General features: G+C 36.2%; 1 protein-coding gene across 10 annotated transcripts in view; it reads right to left on the reverse strand.

Moving 5' to 3' along the window:
• Positions 1-20,728, reverse strand: part of PDE4D (phosphodiesterase 4D) — a 540,332-nt gene that overhangs the window by 90,207 nt on the left and 429,397 nt on the right. For all 10 annotated transcript variants that reach the window (XM_063179688.1, XM_063179689.1, XM_063179696.1 and 7 more), the window contains one exon: positions 4,244-4,435. In XM_063179688.1, the coding sequence (XP_063035758.1) occupies positions 4,244-4,435 (192 nt within the window). The remainder of the gene's footprint in view (positions 1-4,243; positions 4,436-20,728) is intronic.

The raw sequence follows: 20,728 nt of genomic DNA on the forward strand, positions 1-20,728 counted from the left end.
GCAGCAGAGGGATGCTGCTGTCCTCAGAAGTTACTGACAGAGTAGCAGTAGGTTGTTCAGGTCCAGGAATGGGTGTGTGGTGGCCATTTAGCAGATCACCAGACCAGTGACCCTGCAGTTCCCCTCAGTTCCTTGCTAGGTTCTGTTCCTTTAATGCATGCGAGCAAGTTTTAGTACATATCAGCAAATTTTGTGTAATATTACTAGTTGGAGCTGATGAAGAAAACAATGCTGACCTTCTCTAAAGAAAGCTGTAAAACTCCCCCAGTAGCTGCTTTTTTATGAGTGAGGTTCAGCTGGCCAAGTCCTGAGGAAACCAGGATGTCTGTGCTTGCTGTGCTGTGTTCTGAGAGCTTGTGGAAGTGGGAGAACAGACATAAATGAGAGGTCAGAAGATGTCTTCTTATACTCAGAAACACAGTGGAGCTTGGACAGACTTTGCTGAGAATGTCTTGGTTCCCTGGTCTAGACTGCTATCCTCTGGTCTGCTTTTTCAGTATCACAGGGGGATTATACATGTTTTTTGCCCTTCAGAGTGACATAAAACATGGGCTGTGATGCAGCACTGGACAGCTTATTGGCTTTTTATTTTCTAGGAACCTATTTTTTTAACCTGATTAGAGACGTGGGTTCTACAACAGAAATTCTCTACTAATTTGATCTCTTCCTCCATTAACCAGGGCAGTGATCCCTTAACAAGAAAGAGTATAAAAAGTGTTATCACTTCAACTTCTTCCTGTATTTGCAAGTTCTAGACAGCCACAGCAGTTCAAAAATGTCAGCATTAAGCAATCAGACCACCTCAGCAAGACATCCACACAGCTTTCTGCTTCACTAGTGTCTTCAAATATAGGCTGGACAATTTTTCCAATAATGATTTTGCCCATCTTTCATCTAGATACTACTTCCTTTCTCCTCTGCGTTGGTGTTGGGAATTGGTTTTTTGGCTTTTGTTGGTTTGGGGTATTTTTGTTTTGTTTTGTTTTTTGTTTTTTTGGGGGGTTTTTTTGGGTTTGTTTTGTTTTGTTTTGTTTTGTTTTGTTTTGTTTTCCATTCTTTATTTTCCTTCCCTTTAAACTTGTTTTCCCGTCTTTCATCACAGAGCCTGAACTATAATTCCTGATATTGTCTCACTACCCCTCACTGCCTCATTCAGTTACTTTTTATCTTGCACATCCTTTTCTCTGCTGGAAATCCCACAGAGAGTCTTCACAACACACCTGTGCTCATCTGCCTTGGACCTTGTATCTTCCTGTCTAAACTATTCACCTCTCCAGTTCACAAATTTTAGCAGCTTTTCCTAATCTCTGTATATAATTTCCATGTCCTGCTTTTATTATTCTCAAAGAACTTGTTTTTAATTATCCCAAGGGATAATTAAAACAATGTTACTGACTCCCACTGCAATTTATGGGCTTTTCTTTTCTTACACTCAGCTGCTTTTTCTGTGAAACTGTGCCCACATTTGTCCTACTAACTTTCTCTCACCAAAGCAGCCTTGTATTCATCCTGTCTTTATTCTTTTCCATAACTAATTCATGAAAATGTACTTTACATTCTCTGATTTTACAAAACTTTCCACCTGTCCATTCTCTGCCCTTGTTTCTTTACTTTCTATCTCAACTCCCTGAATGAAACTCCATTTGCTTTCTTTGTGACGTTCACTATTTTGAGCATAGTGACTCGCATTGTATCTTCTCCTGAGGATAGTATCTGACTGTATTAGTCCCTTGGTTATCATCTTATACTTTGGCTTTTTAGCTTGTTTGTAGCAGAGCCCATCTTTTCATTTTAGGTTTGCAAACAACTGAGCACAAGTTGTTCCCTTCCTTGGTTGGAGCTGCATACATAATAAATAATGACATGATGAATTTAGCACTGCCATCCACTGGCGGTCTTAACATGACATTCCACACCTGACTAAAATTTTGAAGCATTGCTACTGACTGGAAAGTATTACTCTAAGTTCAGTATTTCAGAGTAATGGAAATGCCAGAATTCTTTATGTTCTACCCCTTTCAGATACAAGATGTATGCTTTTTCCTTTGTCTTTTTCTTTACAAAGTGAAATATTGAGGCTGATTGAAGAATCAGGGGATCTAGACTAAACTGCTGTGTACGATTAATTGACTTACATTACCTGAATGATGTGTATATTTTGTAATATATATTGCTCCTGTTTAAAAAACAAACAATTCTTAGACATGTATATAGATGCAAAAGGGAAATAGGATAATTTGACACTAACCTAAAATTTGGGTACTTCCTCTGTCAACCCTTTCATCTTCCACTTCATTTAGCAAGGTCTTGAATCAGAATGGTTTCATTATTTTAATAATATTCAATGGGTTTTCTTTCCATAAGCACATTCAGTTTATGGTTAAATACATACATAAGGACTTTTGTGACTTTTCATTTTTATTCCATGCTATTTTATCTTTTTAAACTTTCCTCTCTTTTATTCCATGTCTTTTTTTCACTTAATTTCTGTGATACAGCTAAGCTTATTATAATTAGACTTATTGATAAATGATTAATATTCCATGGTGAGAACAACTTGCCTTTTACATTTCCTAATGTGCTCCCCTCCAAAACAGTGGCAGGAATATCTACCTTCTTAGTACAAAGGTTCATCTGTGACAAGAGACTTTGAAAATCTATCAAGATGTGAGGTCAAATAAATTTTATATGTAAATGTGTTTCCAGAAAATTTGAAAAGAAAATAGAGAGCGAAAAAAAGGGGGAAAATGTGTGCTGTTTCAGTAATTATATTGTTTATCCAATTTACTGCCATGTGCTGAAATATTACTCAAAATTCTAGGAAATTAAGTGGATTATGAGTTCAAGGATGGAGCACTAATTGAATCTTTCATTGAAATGACTCATCTAAGCAATGCAGTCAGCTGGATTGTCCTCCTGAATGTAAAAATCTTTACAAATGTTATCCTGCTACAGGTGCCATAATAAAAGCTTGAATGTTCTCCCTTCTTAAAAAAGGATATCTCTCAGAAGAAGATTTGCTGGAAAGGGATTATTATTCCCAAGAAAAATGCATTTTTTTATAACAAAGTAAGTTTTTTTTTTGTTCTAACCCATTTTGTCTCAACAAAAACTGGTTACATTTGGCACAAAGCTTACTGAGTATTTCAATCCACAGATCTTAACTGAGTCATAGACCTTACACTAACCCTCTCTAAAGGCAGGAAATGTTCTTACCTTAAAACTCTACAAAGAAAAAGAGCTATAATTAAGAAAACAACAGTTCTAAAAATTATATAAGCTGAAAAAGAATAGGAGTGTTCATTTATGACTTTAATTAAATATCAGCTCTATCTTCACTAATTTTTATGAAAACTCCTATTCTTTTTTGTGTGCCTACAGTTATTTTGTGCCTACAGGTAATATCTATTGGTCTTTTCCTCATTAAAAGCCAGCATTTACTGTGGTTTTCTGACAAGCCTGATCCTTTGTTTTAGATATCTATTTGAACCATAAACACCAAATTGGCCATGCAAATCAGAGCCATTTAGGCAAAGAAAACCCAACCAAGCAAGAAAGAGTTAATAATTTCTCCTACTTAGAAGTGACTAGAAGATGGATCATTTAAATGTTTTTGGTATCTTACTAATAAACAGAGATTTGCATGACTTCCACTACACATGGAACCTGGGGACCACACATACTTGAAAAGCATGGCTTATTACCAGAAAACACACATTACAAGAATAGTGAGAGAGGACAGAATAAGCTTTAAAAGTTCTTTTGTTAGAAGTTTTTCCTTTAATTAAGATGGTATTTAAAATAATTTTTCTCTCAAATATATTATTTTCTTCCAGCTGCCAAATCTTTTGTCTAAAAATTGAAAAGAATGCAGTTGGAAATAAATGTAATCTATTTCTTAAAATCATGAAGAAGCATAAATTGAGTTTGTGTTGTTTCTCTTGAAAATAACTTAAGAGACCAAAAATAGCTCTCCTTACTGTTTTAGTACACCAGTATTGACTATCATTACTATTCTGTCAAGACTAATGGAGTGCATAAACATGTCAAGTACACTTTCATGATATCCTTCAAAAAGCTGCAGGAACAAGTATAATCTTCATTAAAGAAATAAACAAACAATTTTCCATTACTTCCCTGCCATAAGTGATTACAGTCTGACTTTAAAAAAAAATTTCTTGTGGCTGCAAAAATCTTGATTTTGGACAAATTATAGACTAGAAGTATTTCATAAGATACTTACATATCACTGGCAATGGAGGAATTCCTGGACATGGACTTTGGAGACAGATCATAATCACTGTCTGACCGGTAAAGGAAAGACTCCCTACGTTGGCTGTGGACAAAATTTGCCTGAAGAATTAGCCCTGACCCAGGGCTTGTCATGGGGTCCAAGGGACTTCGTCCTGATGATGTACCATTGTCTACATCGAAACTGCAACAAGAAGAGAAAATTGTTTATGTTATTGACCTAAGAATTTTAAAATATAATAAACACCCTTCTGATAAATTATCATAGCTGATTGCTTCTTGATAGTAATGGAGAAACAAAGACCTGGTCATGTCCACTGCTACAAAAAACCACAAGCCATACAAAATTACTGATCAACAAAAATCCCCCAAGGCCGAAGTAAAAGAATGGCAAAGTCCCATGCTACTAGAAATAGAGAAAGCTTTCTACTTCTCTGCATGTAGAGTATCCACAAGCTCTGTATCAGAGGAAACATGATATTTCACTATTTACTTCTTCAGATGCCAACTTTCCTGAGCTGAACACCAATTATCCTGTCTCCCACTGCTAAGGCAGCTGAGGGCTTTTTCCTTATTGAGTATCCAATCCCAATATTTTGTTACCACAAAAATATTTCAAGTACATACTTCATCTTGTCCCAGTAAAAAAGGTGCTGCGGCGGCATAAAGGCATGGGCGTGTGCTTGAACACACCTGCCTGCAGCATTAGGTTTGCTGTTTTACAAACAGATGGAAGCAATGAGTTCTTTGTTAATGGCCAAGCAGAAGAACTTCTGTAGCCATTTGTGTCCTTGAACCCCACAGCTTAGATTCAGCACTTTTGGTTGTTGCGCTTGGTATGAAGAGTGGTGAAGAGGCTTATCATTCCTAGAGAACATTCTTCTCTAGAGAGGCTGAAGGACAAGGGAAAAGAAAGAAAGAGAAGGAGAGAGTAGATGTTGTTTTACATAGATGGTAATTTTTCTACAAAGGGCTTTGAAAATCAGTGCAAAGACCTTGAACAGGAGTCTGAAAACACTCAAACACTGGTACAGGGTGGGTGGTGCTGAGAGGATCTGTTCGTAGCAATCCATGCTGCTTGACAGCCCAACAGCTCCATCTGGAACTGTATGGAGGCTTTTTGCAGCATGTGGCTTCAGGTTTGGATGTCTGTGGTATGCAATCTGAGAGGTTACAAATGTGTGGATTAGCAAGACTACCTCTCTAGGCTCATTTGCCATAGTAAATGGGGAAAAAAATAACATTGTTAAAGCATTTACGAATGAGGGATAAATGGAGGATCTTTCCCATAATTTTTCGAACATAGCATTAGCAGGATATTATGCATTTTTGCATAATGTATTATATGAATACATATATTATGAATAAAGTATTCATTTTGAAAATGGTGTTCATTTAAAGGACACCCACAGGTTTCCAGTGACAGCTAAGGACAGCAGAAAAGATGCAGTGCAAGTCAGCTGCTGATTAGACTTCAGGCTAGCACGAGTGTCACTGCTGGTGCATGCAACTCTGTACCAGCTTGTTTTACCTCCCAGTGACCTGGGATTTCAATCAGGCTGCCGCTTCAATCCTTTGCTGAAGTGACAGGATTCCTATGACCATTTTTTCCTTTCTTAAATGAACTAATCAAAGAAACATATATTGCTTATTTTGACACAGATGCACACTGCCTGGCAGAGGATAGATTTTTGTTTCATTGTTTATTTTCACTTTGCACATACCTCTAGAACTGCAACCTTACTGCCACATTCAGATTATATTATTTTCTTTGTATTCACCCTTACAATTTGAATGTGGAAGAACAAATGTAGTTGGTTTGGTTTTTTTTTTTTTTTTACATAAATGCAGAAAATATTATTTAAAAAGTTCAGGAGAGCACAGTACTTTCATTCCCTTTTCACTGTAGTTTTCAGAACAATTACCTGTCAGTAAATCCAAATGCATACTCTTCTTCCCAGGACTGATTTGATTTGATTATGCCTGTGTCTTAAAATGTCCTGCTGCTTCATGAACCTCAAACTAAGAAAGCTTAAACCATGAGACAACAAATTAGAGTTTTGGCACCAGCCTTCTAGGTGATCTTGGACTGTGCAGAGTTCCTCTTTGCCTTTCACTTCCCCTATTTGTTGCATCTTTGTGATGACTGAAATCTGCTCACAAAGAGTACTTGAGAATGTATTGGAAAGATCAAGATACCATGAACACTACGGTGAAAAGTCCTTTGCAGCTTGTAGTGTCATTAGTTCACAACCACATTACCATTGTTAGTAGTATGACTACTATTAATTGTTATCAATCAATATCTTTTTAGCTTGAATTCCTAAATATTGCAGGAGCACAAAACAATCACAATGCTAATGACATGTTTAGCTCATCATATCCAAATTCCCTAACATTAGTATTTTGTTTCCTGAATAACTTTTATGCCCTTTAAACAGCTTCAAGAAAACGCAAACTCCTAATCAATACATAGTCTGTATATTTTGTTTTTCTCTTGAGGACAGAAGGACAGATAATTCCCACAATTTTAGGTAGAACAGAAGACTGTTCTCAGTAAGACTAATTTCTTCAATGGCAGTATCATTTCAAATATATATGAACTTGCCTGGGAACTTTAAAATAAAAGTTAAAGGCTGGATATAAATAAATGAAGATTAATGTAAGTCCCTCTCACAGAATGAAAATTTTCAACTGAATCAAAAGTATTCAGTTGGATTAAACAAATATGCTTTTATTTGCAGTTTTCTTTTATTTTCTTCATCGCCCTTTTGTGGACTTCACTTGAATATAATATTACCAGTTATTTCTTTCAGTCAGAAACTAAGGCAGGCCTCTATAAATGATTTCACTGTCAGATTGTAACATAATCAAGTTTTAAAATTTAGAAGTCTGTTAGGCAGAACTGCAGTTTCACCTGGGAGAGGTCCTTTGGTTTGCTTCAGACACTGTGTGATGATGCATCAGGCACTGTGTCTTGGGCAAGACACTGCTGTTGCAACTGAGATTTTATCCTGTTGTACTGCAGGGAGACCACTAGATGGGTGTAAAAAGTAAAAAACAGGATCCAAATAGATCAGCTGGATTTGCCTCGTGCTGTTCCAAGACAACATCTTTTCTGAAAATATGTATCAAGAAAAATAGTGTTCAGCTCTACATCCAAAGGAAACTGTGAATTGAGAACTTTTTTTTTTCAGAAACCCATGTTTATATTAAAAAGTTTTTGAAATGTTATAGTATAATATAGTAGTTAAGTGTCTTATTTAGATCTTTCTGAGATATTTGCCAACATTTTCAGATACGAAAGCTTGTAGAATTCTAAATGAAAATAAGAGTTATTACAATGAAAAATCATATAAATTGTTTCTATGTTTATCATATGTCTTATTTTTAAGAAACTGTACTTCTGACTTCAAAAGAAGAGAGAATCAGAATGGGGAATTGAAAACTTCCACACCAGTTTTTTGCTCTTTGTTGTTGCATACACTGAAAGAATCAGAAGTTTAAGACACAAAATAGGACAGGCTCTTTAACTTGCCTAAACAGAAATTGCTAAAAGTCAGTTGCGCTTACTTCCTATTTGTCTTTTCACTCTCAGTAAGTTTTAAGCCACAGCAAGAATATGCTCTGAATTAGAAAGAATACAGAAACAGAACAACGTCTTCATGGAAGTTGTTACTAAAGAGGACAGGAATTCTTTTGCTTTCATTTCGCAGGTAGTAAGCGGCAATTTAAAGACAGAATTTTACACCATTGCTCTGCAGCCAGCTCTGGGCACTTTGCATAATGCATGCAAACTGAAACTGCCTTTGGTGACAGGCATTTGGCACAGACGTCACAGAATTTTATACGTTCAAAAAGCTTTACTGCAACTCCGGAGATGCCAAAGCCCTGAAAAGTCAAGGATAATTCAGCAACTTTTGTGTCTGCATTTTGACAAAATGTTTTAAGGCATTAGTGGATAGTGTTTATCTTTAGACCCTGCCTTATTCAGTGTTCAGCGTTGACAAACTTGACATGAGAAAAAATTCAAAGTTTTTTCCTTGTTTGGCTATTCATCTTGTTTGCACTTCTTGCCCAGTTTCTGTCATCCATGCTCTGTACTAAGATGGAGAAAAAACTGAGTCATTTGTAAACATTCATGACTGATCTTCTTGTGCTCCTAACACAACAAGTACAAATAAACCCACAAGCAAACTTTAGGAAGATTATTAGAGGTTTGCTTCAGACAATAATAGGACTCTGTGGCAAGAACTAGAGAGGTTCTGGGTCCTGATCCTGAATCTTAGCTACACTTCTTCATTGTTAATGACTGCGCAGCTTCTTTGTATATTGAAAGAAATTGTGGGCTTCCTTTTGAGTTCCTAAAAAATGGTTTCCTACTCTCTGCCATGCCGCTAAAAGAAAAAATGTGGAGGCCTGTATATAAAATACATATTTTAGTTACATAAGCAATAATGGCGTCATAATCACTATACCCAAGAGTTTGTAATTAAGGCTGAATAGAAAATCTTAGTGTTGGTTTTTCTTAGTACTGAGAATTTAGCACTAATGCTGCAGCATTTTTTGGTGGGGGGAAGGGCGGTATTTTCTTTAATTTTTGTATATTTTTTTATTTTTAGAGAAATATGCAATAGTAGGAGAGAGAAGGAAATAAATTTCACCCTAAAATGAAGACCTTACTAGGCTTTTTAAGAATGCATACTGTACTCCTGCTATTCCCCTTTAAGTGTCTTCACACTTTCATCTTGGAAACTACAGGGAGGGAGAGCCAAATTAATTGAACCTCTTGGGGACATCTTATCTTTTAAAGCCATCTTTAGCATTACAGAGGGACAGGCAAGTTCTAGAGGAGCAATTTTTTTCCCCCATCAAAGGAGTCCATTGTCCTAGTGTCAAGCAATCTCTCCAGCCATCTGTGCTATGACCTACATACATATCTCAATGTCCTCACTTCCAAGAAGTCGTGTCCTGTTTTTTCACCTGGTAGCACAATCTAAATATTACACAAAATAGGTGCATTTGGCGTAGCAGCTGTAATTCACTGAAATTATCAGAGAAGACCTGCCCTGCAGCAACTCCCTTTGAGCAGGATCTAATTCAGAGCAAAAGCAAGGTAATAAAACTATAAGGTTCCAAGGAAAGGGTAAACTATTTATTGTTTGTTCCGCAGGACAGGAGCCCATCTCTGAGGAAGGAGGCCTTAGCAACTGGAGAAAGGGAAGGAATGGAGGCTGCCTTCAAAAGCAGAATCTGAATCTATTTCTTTGATTGCTTCAGATTTAAATAAGCACTGGGTCACCACAGCTGATGGAATGCACCATGAATATGGAGAAAGGCCAGAGTATGCCTGTATCTTAGATTACTTGGTAGGTCTTTGTGATTTCACTTGAGCCTTTTTATTGCTCACTAATAAACTAAGCATTAAATTGTGACTACAGCTGACTTGGGTGTCCCTTTTCTTTTGTCAGGCATAGTTCCCCTCAAGTGAGAGATGAAACTTTGGAAATTTCTTTATCGCAAAGAAATAATTGCCACTAGTCTGCTCCTGCCACAGACTCCCAGAAGATTTTAGATGTTGAATAGGCTAACCTGCAGCATCAGAAAAAAATCAAGTAAAAACCAAGTAAAACTAAATCAGTAGATTTATATAATTGAATACTAGGCTAATTATTTGTTTGGGACCTTTCAAAATGTTTCCTTACTGACAGTGTCTACCCTGTGATGAAGAAGAGTCCACATCTGGTTATCTCCTTACTTTCTGTCTTTTCCCCCAAGACAAGTTAAAAAAAAAACCAAAAACCAAAAAAAAATGGACCAAAAAACCAAAAACAACCAAAAAAACCCCTCAGTAAAATGAGAGAAGAAAAAGAAAAAAAATTGTATTGATATTTTAGAAGGAATATAATATCTACTCTCTACATTTGAAGAAAAAAGTGTTTATATTTGAATTTATATATTTTCTTTGTAGCAAGATTAAGAAAAATTTTTGCTTTCCATTACTTAAAATATTTCCAGTCAATTGTGACCAAATGATATTAGAAGGAACATATGATCTAAATCTGAATTTTCATGTACCACTCTAGAATTCAAGCCAACTATCTGGTTGTGGCATTTGATTTCCAGTTCAGTGGTTCAGAAAGCAAGCCCTATGATTAACTCCATATTTAGAAGTGATGTGGGTAGATTTTCCTGTATCAAAGTTCCAAAGCAAAAGAATAAAACATGGCATTTTATGATTTTTTTTTTCTTAGCAGTAGAACTTGGCTTTTTCTCTTGACATAGCTGTTTTTAGAAACATTTGAGTGTACAAGGCTATTAGGCCCAAAATTGGGCCCAAAATTATAAGACAGAGCTAAAAGCCCAGGAAACAGACAAATGTGTAGGACAAAAGATGCGTAGGATAAAAAAAATGAAGCAGACTGGTTTGTAAGAAGTAGTCAACTCAAACATGTTAACAAAAAAAAAATGAAGCAGACTGGTTTGTAAGAAGTAGTCAACTCAAACATGTTAACAAAAAAAAAATGAAGCAGACTGGTTTGTAAGAAGTAGTCAACTCAAATACGTTAACAAAGGAACTCTGACTACCTATTTATCTTCTGTGTTATGTTTTTCTAGCAAGTATCTCAGGAAATCTAATCTCTCAAAACAAACTGCTTCATGTTTTGTTATGAAGTTTCCAAGCAAGGAGTTTCCTGTGAAGACTATTCAATTTCTTTGGTACTTTAGCTTTGAATTGTTTCCTGGTACTCAACTGAAGATGTGCTTTCCACAATGTCACCTCATTATTCCTAATTATACCTCAGTGGTCTATCCATTTGGCATGAAACTCTTTTTTAAGACACCTATTACATCAACTTGAGTGTTGTGCTCAGCTGTACTGGGATTCCCTTTGTTACTCCTTTTATTTTTTCCTCAGAGAGAATATCATCCCTTACCTGGCAAGTTTCATTCTCTGAACTTGGTATTGAGAGTGAATTTCTTTCTACTAATATGATGCTCAAATTGAATGCCAGATTCCAGATCCTATCACATGGATTTGATGTTTTGATGTTTCTTTGAAACTGAAATAGTTGTCTTATTTTAGTATAACAATAATTCAAACAAGAACCACAAGAGAAATGAAATGAAAAATAACTTCCAAGAAATGTGGTAATCTGTTCATGCTTTTACTAGACATAAGTCACTTTATATGGTTCTTCTGATCTAACAGACCTAAGGGGATTAATATTTCTACTTTTAGATTTAAAAAAGACACCAAGCCTCTATTTTTATGCTTCTGCTAAAATCTGTGGCAGCTTGAGATCTGAATGAGAAAATCTGCAGAAAATGTTGAAGAATTAGAAGTATTTTGGGAAATCTGAGAAAAAGAATGTTGCAAAACAGAACCACTTGATCCAGACATGAGAAAGACTAGGCAGCAAGCCCTGGAGTGCTCCAAGTACCCCACAAGCCTGCTGGTCCCTGCCACCCCCATATGCCATTGCTGCAGATACACTTCAACTGCATTTCTAGGATTGCAGTCTCAGCTGCACTGGTGGTTCTCCATTCTATTACTGTCATTATTTGATTGCACTCTATCTGTCAGCATTCACTTAAGTCATTAAGTGGGTTTATGATTCTATGTTCCCCAGCGATGGGGAATCCATAACTTTCCTTGGCAACCTGTTCCAGCGCCTCACCACCCTCACAGAAAAGAATTTTTTCCTAATATCTAATCCAAACGTACTTTCTTTCACTTTGAAGCAATCCCCCCTTGTCCAGTGAATTCATATGTTCTAATGAATGGTCTCTCTCCATCCTTCCAGTAAATTCACTTTGTGTACTTGAAGACTGCAATTAGGTCATCCCAAAGCCCTCTCTTTTCTGTACATATCTAACTCTCTTAGTATTTCCTCATAGGAGAGGTGCTCTATCCCTCTGATCATTTTGGTCGTTCTCTCTGGATCTGTTCCAGCAGATCCATGCATCCTTCCTGTGCTGTGACCCCAGAGCTGATGCAGCCCTGCAGGTGGGGTCTCACCAGAGCAGAACAGAGGGGCAGAATCCCCTCCCTGGCATGACCCAAGTCCAGCACCTTGTACTTGGTCTCACGAAATTTCAAAAGACTCCCATGCACCCACTTCTCCAGCCTGTTTAGGTTCCTCTGGATGGCATCAATACTGAACTATCTTCAGATCTTTTTTTAAAAAATCACTTTAGCTAGTTTATTCAAGTTCAAGAAAAATTGTTTTTCTTTCTGGAGTGAGTTTTGATCCAAATATACCAACTTCTTTTTCTGCATCACTGCTTTCTGGGCAGAATTTGTGGGATACAAAACCAACTTGCACTGAGTTGACCATATGGCATGAATTTACTGTAATACACAGTGCCATTTATTTTCTCTTATTTTAAATGTATTAGAATAAAATTTCTAAGCATATAAAAATGCTTATTTATCAATTAATAAAAATATGCAAACCATCCACCAAGAATGTTTCTTAATGCTAGTTAAAATGCAGTTTGCCTAAGATATTAGCAGAACATGGTTGAGAATCAAACTTGTGCCAGAGATGGAAAATCCAATACACTGAAAGAGCTCAGCCTCCTCTTTCTGTGAATCCAATCAAATGCCATTATCAAAAGTGATTAAATTGCTTTTATATTCTTTACAAGTTATTGCAAATGCAAATGTAGGAAAACAGGCAGTTTTTCAGACCTATAATATTTGAATCAATACCCTACAGTGCTGATGAAAACACAGAGTCCATATAATGGGTAAAAATATTCACAGGGATGACACTAATACGCATTGTGAAGTTTCCCAGCAAACCATGTCTTTCTGAAACATCATCATATACAGCCCCAATGGTGATGAAGGCCATGTCACAGAAGATACGGTTACACCTACCCTGTGACTAGTGACAAAGATCTTACGCAAGGAGTACCTGTGACAGAAGGTGGCAGGACTAAGCATTCATGGTTGCTTCATGCTATTTTCCCATACCAGAAAATACAGCAGAGAATGATAGAACCATAGACTGGTTTGGTTTGGAAGTGACCAAAAAATGATCTTGTTTCAGCCCACCTGCCATGAGCAGGAATACACCTTCCACCAGATCAGGTTTTTTAGATCTCCATCCAGCCTGGCCTTGAACACTTTCAGGGATGGGGCATTCACAACTTTTCTGGGCAACCTGTTACAGAGGTTCACCATACTCACAATGAGGAGTTTCTTTCTAACATTTAATCTAAACTTATCCTTCTTCATCTCAAAGCCATTACCTTGTCTCTTGTCACTACATTCTCTCAGAAAATGGCTCTCCTGAGTGTTCTTGTAGGCCCCCTTCAGGTACTGGAAGGTGTTCTAATGACTCCCTGGTGTTCTAAGTCTCCCTTCTCTTCTCCAGGCTGAACAAGCTCAGCTCTCTCAGCCCATCCCCCTAGAAGTGGTGCTCCAGCCCTCTGATCTTCTTTGCAGCCTTCTCTGGACTCATTCAAATAGGCCCAGCTTTGTCTTATAAAGAGATCCAGTGAGCCAGGAGCTGTGACCATTATGACAAGAGGACCTGCAATCCTCAGCATCACTTAGTTCATAATTTTTAAATCTTTGCACAATTGACCTTAAGCAACATTTTCTTCAAAAATTGTGCATTGAGGAAAATGGTTAAGGGCTGTAGACAGAAAGGTCTCCAAAGAGAAGAAGCTCTAAAGCCCAAATGATAGGGACCTTGCACATAGAAGACGATTTACTTCACCATTACAATGTGCCCACATAAATATCAACATGAAATCAAGGCCAGCTTCAGAGGAGGGTGGACAGGAGACAGGTAGATAAGAAATTGCAGTTATTTCTTTAGGTATTGCTCTAGATTGACCACGACAATGAAAGTTCTGGGTAAAGGACACATCATTATATTTGACAGGAAACAATTTTTTTCTCACACCGTTGTAGCATTCCTCTCATTGCAATAAATAATTGCTGGGAATTAATCACAAACAAATTCTATTTCCACAAGAATTTGTGTTGGGATATATTAACAGTAATTATCATTAAAGGCAAACCATGCATTTTGTGAAGGGTGAAAGCTCAAGGTACTAAGACCTTCAGAGTTATACAATTTTTATACTTTGGTTTAACAAAATTGTTTCATCCTTTCCAATTCAGTTCATTTCAGTTCTTTAAGTTTTGGGTATTGGATTTTTGTCTCTTCCCCTTCCCTAGACTTCTACTAAAAGTATTAAGTAGTATGTTATTATGTAGTGTTATGAGCTCTGGAAGTTCTTTGCCACATCCAAACAACCTTTAAAGGGTAACAAGTTCAGGAGCTAACCTTAGAAGATTGCGGAGATTAACTATCTTGGGCGTACACACTTACACTTCTGTTAGACCCTGAGCACATTCACTGAGTGCATGTAATGTCAAAGATAATTCATGTCAATAGTCCAAAGCAAATTATAATCTACAATAATGAATCATTTGGGTCTTCTGTTTTCCTGAACTTTAGGACATTATTTTAATGTTAAATGTATTATTACAATGCCTAATAGCATTACCTAGGAGGGCTGACTGGTGTTCCACAGCATAGGACTGTGTTTTCTTGTTGCTAAATTACTAAATTCTGTGCTGCAATTTTCTTCTCAAATTTTTTAAGAGGAAAAGAGGGTCAACTATTGATAGAAGGTGACAAAGAAAATAACACTTTTTCATATTTAAGACATTTTGGGAACTGTTTTGACTCCTATTTTGTTGTACAAAGTAGGAGTTAGCCAAGTGTCTGCAAAATGTTGTAGTTTTTTTCTGATTCTGTGGACCTTTGCAAAATTGCAAAAAGTTATAAGTATAGGCTAAGCTTAAGTTTGTCACATCATGTATCAGCATAATTGAAAAAGTCTGAAGTTTTTTTAAAAAATCTCCTGTTTTGCCCAGAGTCTCAGAGGACTCTGAGGAAGAAGCCCCTGTGGGGGGGTTTTTGTGTCTTTCACCACAGAAGATCGGTACTGATCAAAGGGCTACAGAGAAGTAAGAGTGATCTTATTATCAGGAACTGGAAACAATTACTCAAGCTGCAAAGCTCCTGATAATGAACCAGTCACTTACCAGTCACCAAGTGACTGGTTTATCATGCATCACCAGTTAAGTATTTTTTCCTTCTTCAGGTATCCATATGCTTAAGCCATCAACACTCACAAACACAGACTAACTCAGAACCTCTGAGCAGCTACTGCTCAGGATGGATCATCAGATCCACTGCTCTCTCTCTGGGAGTGCTGAAAGTGAATGCCAATGGAAAAAGGCAAGAAGAAGCAAGTAGAAGTGCTACGTCTCCTTTGTAACCCAGTCCCTCATCATTTGCTCACTGTTTCATTGGAAAATGCTCCGAATACGAGAGTCATTATATGCCATGGAGATAAAAAAAACAAAGTCCTGGACAACGCATTTTGAATGTTTGAGTTAGGTAATATTTTCTCTTTGGTTTTATATCTATTAAGTAAGGATGATACAATTCCTTCTATCACAAGGGTGAGATGAAAATTAATTTAATCACCTGTGAGAAGCAGTAAAGTGTCATATGGTGAGCAGCACAGAAAAGCTAATGGAAGCACTAGAGCTGCTTTTACAACACATATGAACAGCAGATTGTCAATAAAGCATGTGACCATATAATAAAGAAGCAAGAAAAAAACATTGAATATCTCATAACTGATTTGCATTTGTTTTGAGTTCTCAGTGAAGTAAAAATAATAAAGAACCACATAGGTAAAGGATAAGATTATTTATGCACAGGACTAAACCAAAGTTTGAAAGTCAAATGCAATCTTGGCTTTTGTGCTTGACTTTTCAGTCATAATAACATCTATATCAGTTTATTGTATTTACATTTGAGCACATGTTGAAGACCCTGCATTTACTACTGCTTATCTGCAGTTTTCTATTTCAGCCTGCTGTGGCACTACCAACAGCTGTTAACGGCAGACTATCAGAAATCTGACTTCAAATGCAGCGTTGCAGGTTTGCCTTCTAAAAATTAGTGCATAGATGAAGAACACATTCCATTTTGGTTATAATACATGTTTGATTAACTTCATCTTCTGCTCATCCTTGAGATCATTGGAAGACTTCAGTCACAATCTCATTTTCATCAACTACCACTGTAATATAAGCATGTTCTTCTCACAATCTCTTGTGCTCCTATATTGTCTGTTTCTACCAGTCACTGTAAGATCATTTATTGAACAGCATAATGACTGTTGGATTCTGAAAGCAAATGTGACAAAGCAAAACCTACAGAGCTATTTACTGTAAATCACTGCTTTATGTATTAATAAAAGTAAGAAAATATTATGAGGTGTAACGTTACTCTATATATTATACAACATGCATTTGTTAGAACATCTAAATGAACAAAAGTCTAAAAATGCTCAAGGACTACTAAAAAATTGACTAGAAATGAGGAAAAAAACCTCCAAAATGGGTTACTACAGTCTTCAGATGCCACACACAGTGCTAAGCTAAGCATCTCTCATCAAAGAAATGAGTCTTTCTTGGTAAAGGAATGTAGTAACAGAAATGCCAGTTTACATTGCTTGTAGCAAGGCATTTTTTTTCAGTATTAAATAAACTTACAAACAGATTATATGTAGTTAATTGAAAGAGTAGATGAAAAATATTTTTTTAAATAAATGTGAGTGACCTGGCAAGCCAGAGCTGTTAAAAATCACTGTGTATTGCAAAACAAATTCTTCTGTGAAATTCTTCTCAAAGAGCAAGACCAAATGATTCTATTAAAATTTAAAACAGCCTAGTGCAATGCAGAAATATATACCTGTAGATTTATCAAGGCCAGGTAAAAATTTCTCATCAGTTACAAAGTTGTCTGTAAGAACAAACCAATTCCATAGCATAAGTTTCGTGCTCCAATTTCCACTATAAATTTGGGAGGGGAGATGATTGCTTTTGACTGGTTTTGTCCATCAACCTCTTCTCTGCTGTAACAACTCATCTGCCACATTCCTCCACTGGGCAAAATGCGTTGTCTTTTCTCATCCTTTCCACAAGTCCTTCCCTGAACTCCAAAAGAATGCATGTTGAAACTAACAAAATCATTCAAAAGTCTGGACAAATCATAACAACTGAACTATAGAGTTTCTTAGGACAAAATGTAAACGTGACGTATGTTTACAAATAGAAAAAAAAATCAAAAGCATGAGGGCATTTTTTGTATAATGAAATTTCCTGTTACCAGGAAAAATTGTGCATGATTTACTTGACTTAGTGCAAAAAAGAGTTGTCAGGCAACTAGATTCCAAAAGCCTATTTTGTTGATCCTGATGTCATTACTAAAACTGGGATAGGAGACAGCATAATTGCTGGCGCCAAGGAGATGATTATATCACTCAGGAAACATTACAAAATGCACAATCCAAGAGAGCAAGGAGAAAGTCCGCTATCTCTCATCAGTCCCTACAGATGAAAAAATGTCAGCGTAACATTGCTGCTTTTGGAACAACTTCTTCAACTACTCTGCCCTGACATCTTGCTATTTCATCCTGCGAAGTGCTCCCAGGAGAATCAGCAGTTTAGCCAAATGAAAACTCCTCCCCGAGCAGCGCTTTCTGATATATCCTGATAGTTTATCCTTTGTTACATTTGTTTATTTTGTGGGAATAAAGTAGAATAAGAGGATGCGAAGACCTGTTCTCTCGCTGGGTGAGTCATCCTGACTGAATAGTTTTATCCTCTTCTGTGCTTACATTTCTCTACCTGAAAAACGGGAACTTTGTAATGAGCCAGGAGCTCTGAAACTTAAAAACAAGCAAAACAAAACAAATTAAAACCTACATACTCCCTAAAATTAATACCAATTAATTATGGTAGTGGGAGTTTTAATTTGGTAGTAGGAGTTTAGGAGTAGTAACAAGAGAAGTGTCAGAAACACTGTTTTTAAAGGAGGTATCAAAAGCAGATATAGGCGAGGAAATGAGAAATTTAGAAAAATTACTGGTTTTCCTCATAGAAAACCTGTGAAGGAATAGGAAGTATAGAAGACTAGCTTATTTACTTGTTTTGGCACATGTGCTTTTTCAAGATCCCCTCCATAAAAATGCAGCAGAAGAAGACATTAGAACAGGTATTTCTGTAACATTTCCATGTACCAGAAGGGAATAATGGAGAAAAAAAATATAAGGAAAGAAAAGGCAGCAAAATAAACCACCAGCAAACAAACAAACAAACACCCCTCACCAAACATTTATTATAAGAAATTTTATTTAAAAAATACAAGGAAACAAAGAAGAAAATCTTTCTCACTTCAGGTGAGAAGCTGATTATTTTTTCTTTAAATTTGGTTTTATTATTTTAGCTCCACCATGTGGTAGTTCTATAAAACAAAGAAAACCATTCTGAATTCTCCTTTCAGACAGAATTAAATGGTTTGTTTGCTTTTGTTCAGTTTTGGGTATTTTTTTCAGAACAGTAACTAAATAAATTAAAAAAAAAAAAAGGTTAAATGAACAATTAATGCACCAGATAAAACATTAGTGAGGTGTAAAGGAGAAAAACTGTCAGTGGCTAAATATGTGTTTAAATTATCCTACTATGCAGCACTGCCAGGACAGCACATGGGCAAGTATTCCTCCTGGGAATTTTGCAGTTTTGCGTTAAGGAAGCCTCGTCAGTACATATCTTCCCACACTATTCTTTTTTTACCCCTCCCAGCCATGGCTTTTTACCCACAGACCTTTTTTGTCTATCCATGAGGAACACAGACTATTAAAAAAATAGGAGGTTTGTGTACTATTTTCCTCTGAAATTTTTCTGTGATTCTTAATAGTTAAAGCAATGGAAACAGAAAAAAAAATTATATCTGACTTCTCCAGTGCATGAATGAAGTAGCATTCAATAAATACAGTTTTTGCTAATGAACTTCGTTATCAACATAGAAGTGCAGCTTAGTAAGCATAAATTTTCAGAATATACAGGGACTTGTAAAATTTAAGGGATAGCATGCTTGAAAAAATAAATATTTGATTAAAACTAAATAAATTCCTCAATGAGTGTTTAAAGTATTTAAAGAAGAAAGCTAGGGCAGAGAATTTTTGCTTATAGTTCAAATATTAAAGTTCATACCATTCCCTGGAATGTGAGAAGGTGAAATAAACAATTATTGGAATATCTGTATCATTTAAATCTTCAAGAACTATTACATTATGCTGTAATGTTTGTGATTGTCTCTATACTCTATCCTTTATGGGAAGTTGGATTTAATTTATTGCCAAGCACCTGCAATAAAAAATATTGCACAAGACCTCATTCTGTAAATCTAAATTTCAGGAAATGGGTGCTTTAATTTACCATCAATGAATACAGTGTCTGAGGCTAATTTAACATCAAATGAACTAGAAAGTAACTCTGAAACCAGATGCTGGTTCTGAGCCACACAGAGATAGCAAGGTCAAAGAGTTTCAGAAGTCTGCTCTCAAAATCGTTATTCAGCAGTATATTTATGGTAAAATCATTAACAAGATTCACACACTTAAAAAAGAGGAGCAGCAGGCAAAAGGGGAATAGACTGCACATGTGTGGAAAAGGGAGAAGAAACAATAAAGGATCCTTTAAATAAGCCTTATTTCCCTTTTAGGAAATATCCATCTGCAGCAAACAAAATTATGTTTATCAATACTTCATATTAAAGATTTAAGAAAAGGGATGTGCTAGTGACCAAAAGTACATTCCAAGGTGATAGCCCTTAGATTTTCTTCTTTAGATAAAAAAACTGAACTGTAATTTTAATTATTATCACAACTTTATTTTATTTAAGTGGTCTCTTCTGAGGATTTTTGAAAGCAATTGGAAAGTTCTTGAAAACTAAGTCTTCAGTTTTTGATTCTAGATTTCCAGTTGTCAACAAGTATTTAAACTAAAATAAAATCTTAATTTGAAGTAAAAGCCCAAATATTACCATGCTCAATACCTCAAATAGAAAAAAGGAAAAATTGAGGAGGCAGAGAGAGCAGCTGGCCTATCTGAATGTTAAAAAAGATACAGTGTTTTGCTTTCAGTTACAATGAATCATACAGAACTTCTATTTCTAGTACCAGGAACCAATAAGAACATAACTACTGGTTAGGAAATCAATCAGTTTTAGGTGATGAAGCAAAACATTCTGAGGAGCTACTGGAAACTGAAAAATGAATGAATGAATGCTTCTCATCTATCTAAAACCATGTAATGATACATATGCCATACTAAGAGCATGAATACAAAGCAATATTTTACTTTTGAAATAAATAATTGTAAGAAAGCTATAAATGCACAATATCAGTAACAAAGTCATATGGTCATCTTACTAACATGGGGAGAAACTGTGGGGGACGGAAGTCCTTCTGTGGTGGAAAAGCTGTTTGGACAAGATGAAAAGCTGTGATGGCTTTACAAAATGTCATTTCCTAGTTATTCATTTCCAGCCTTTTTCAAGAATGGATATTCCAAGGAGAA

Source organism: Melospiza melodia, chromosome Z (assembly GCF_035770615.1).
Source record: "Melospiza melodia melodia isolate bMelMel2 chromosome Z, bMelMel2.pri, whole genome shotgun sequence".
NCBI lineage: Eukaryota > Metazoa > Chordata > Aves > Passeriformes > Passerellidae > Melospiza > Melospiza melodia.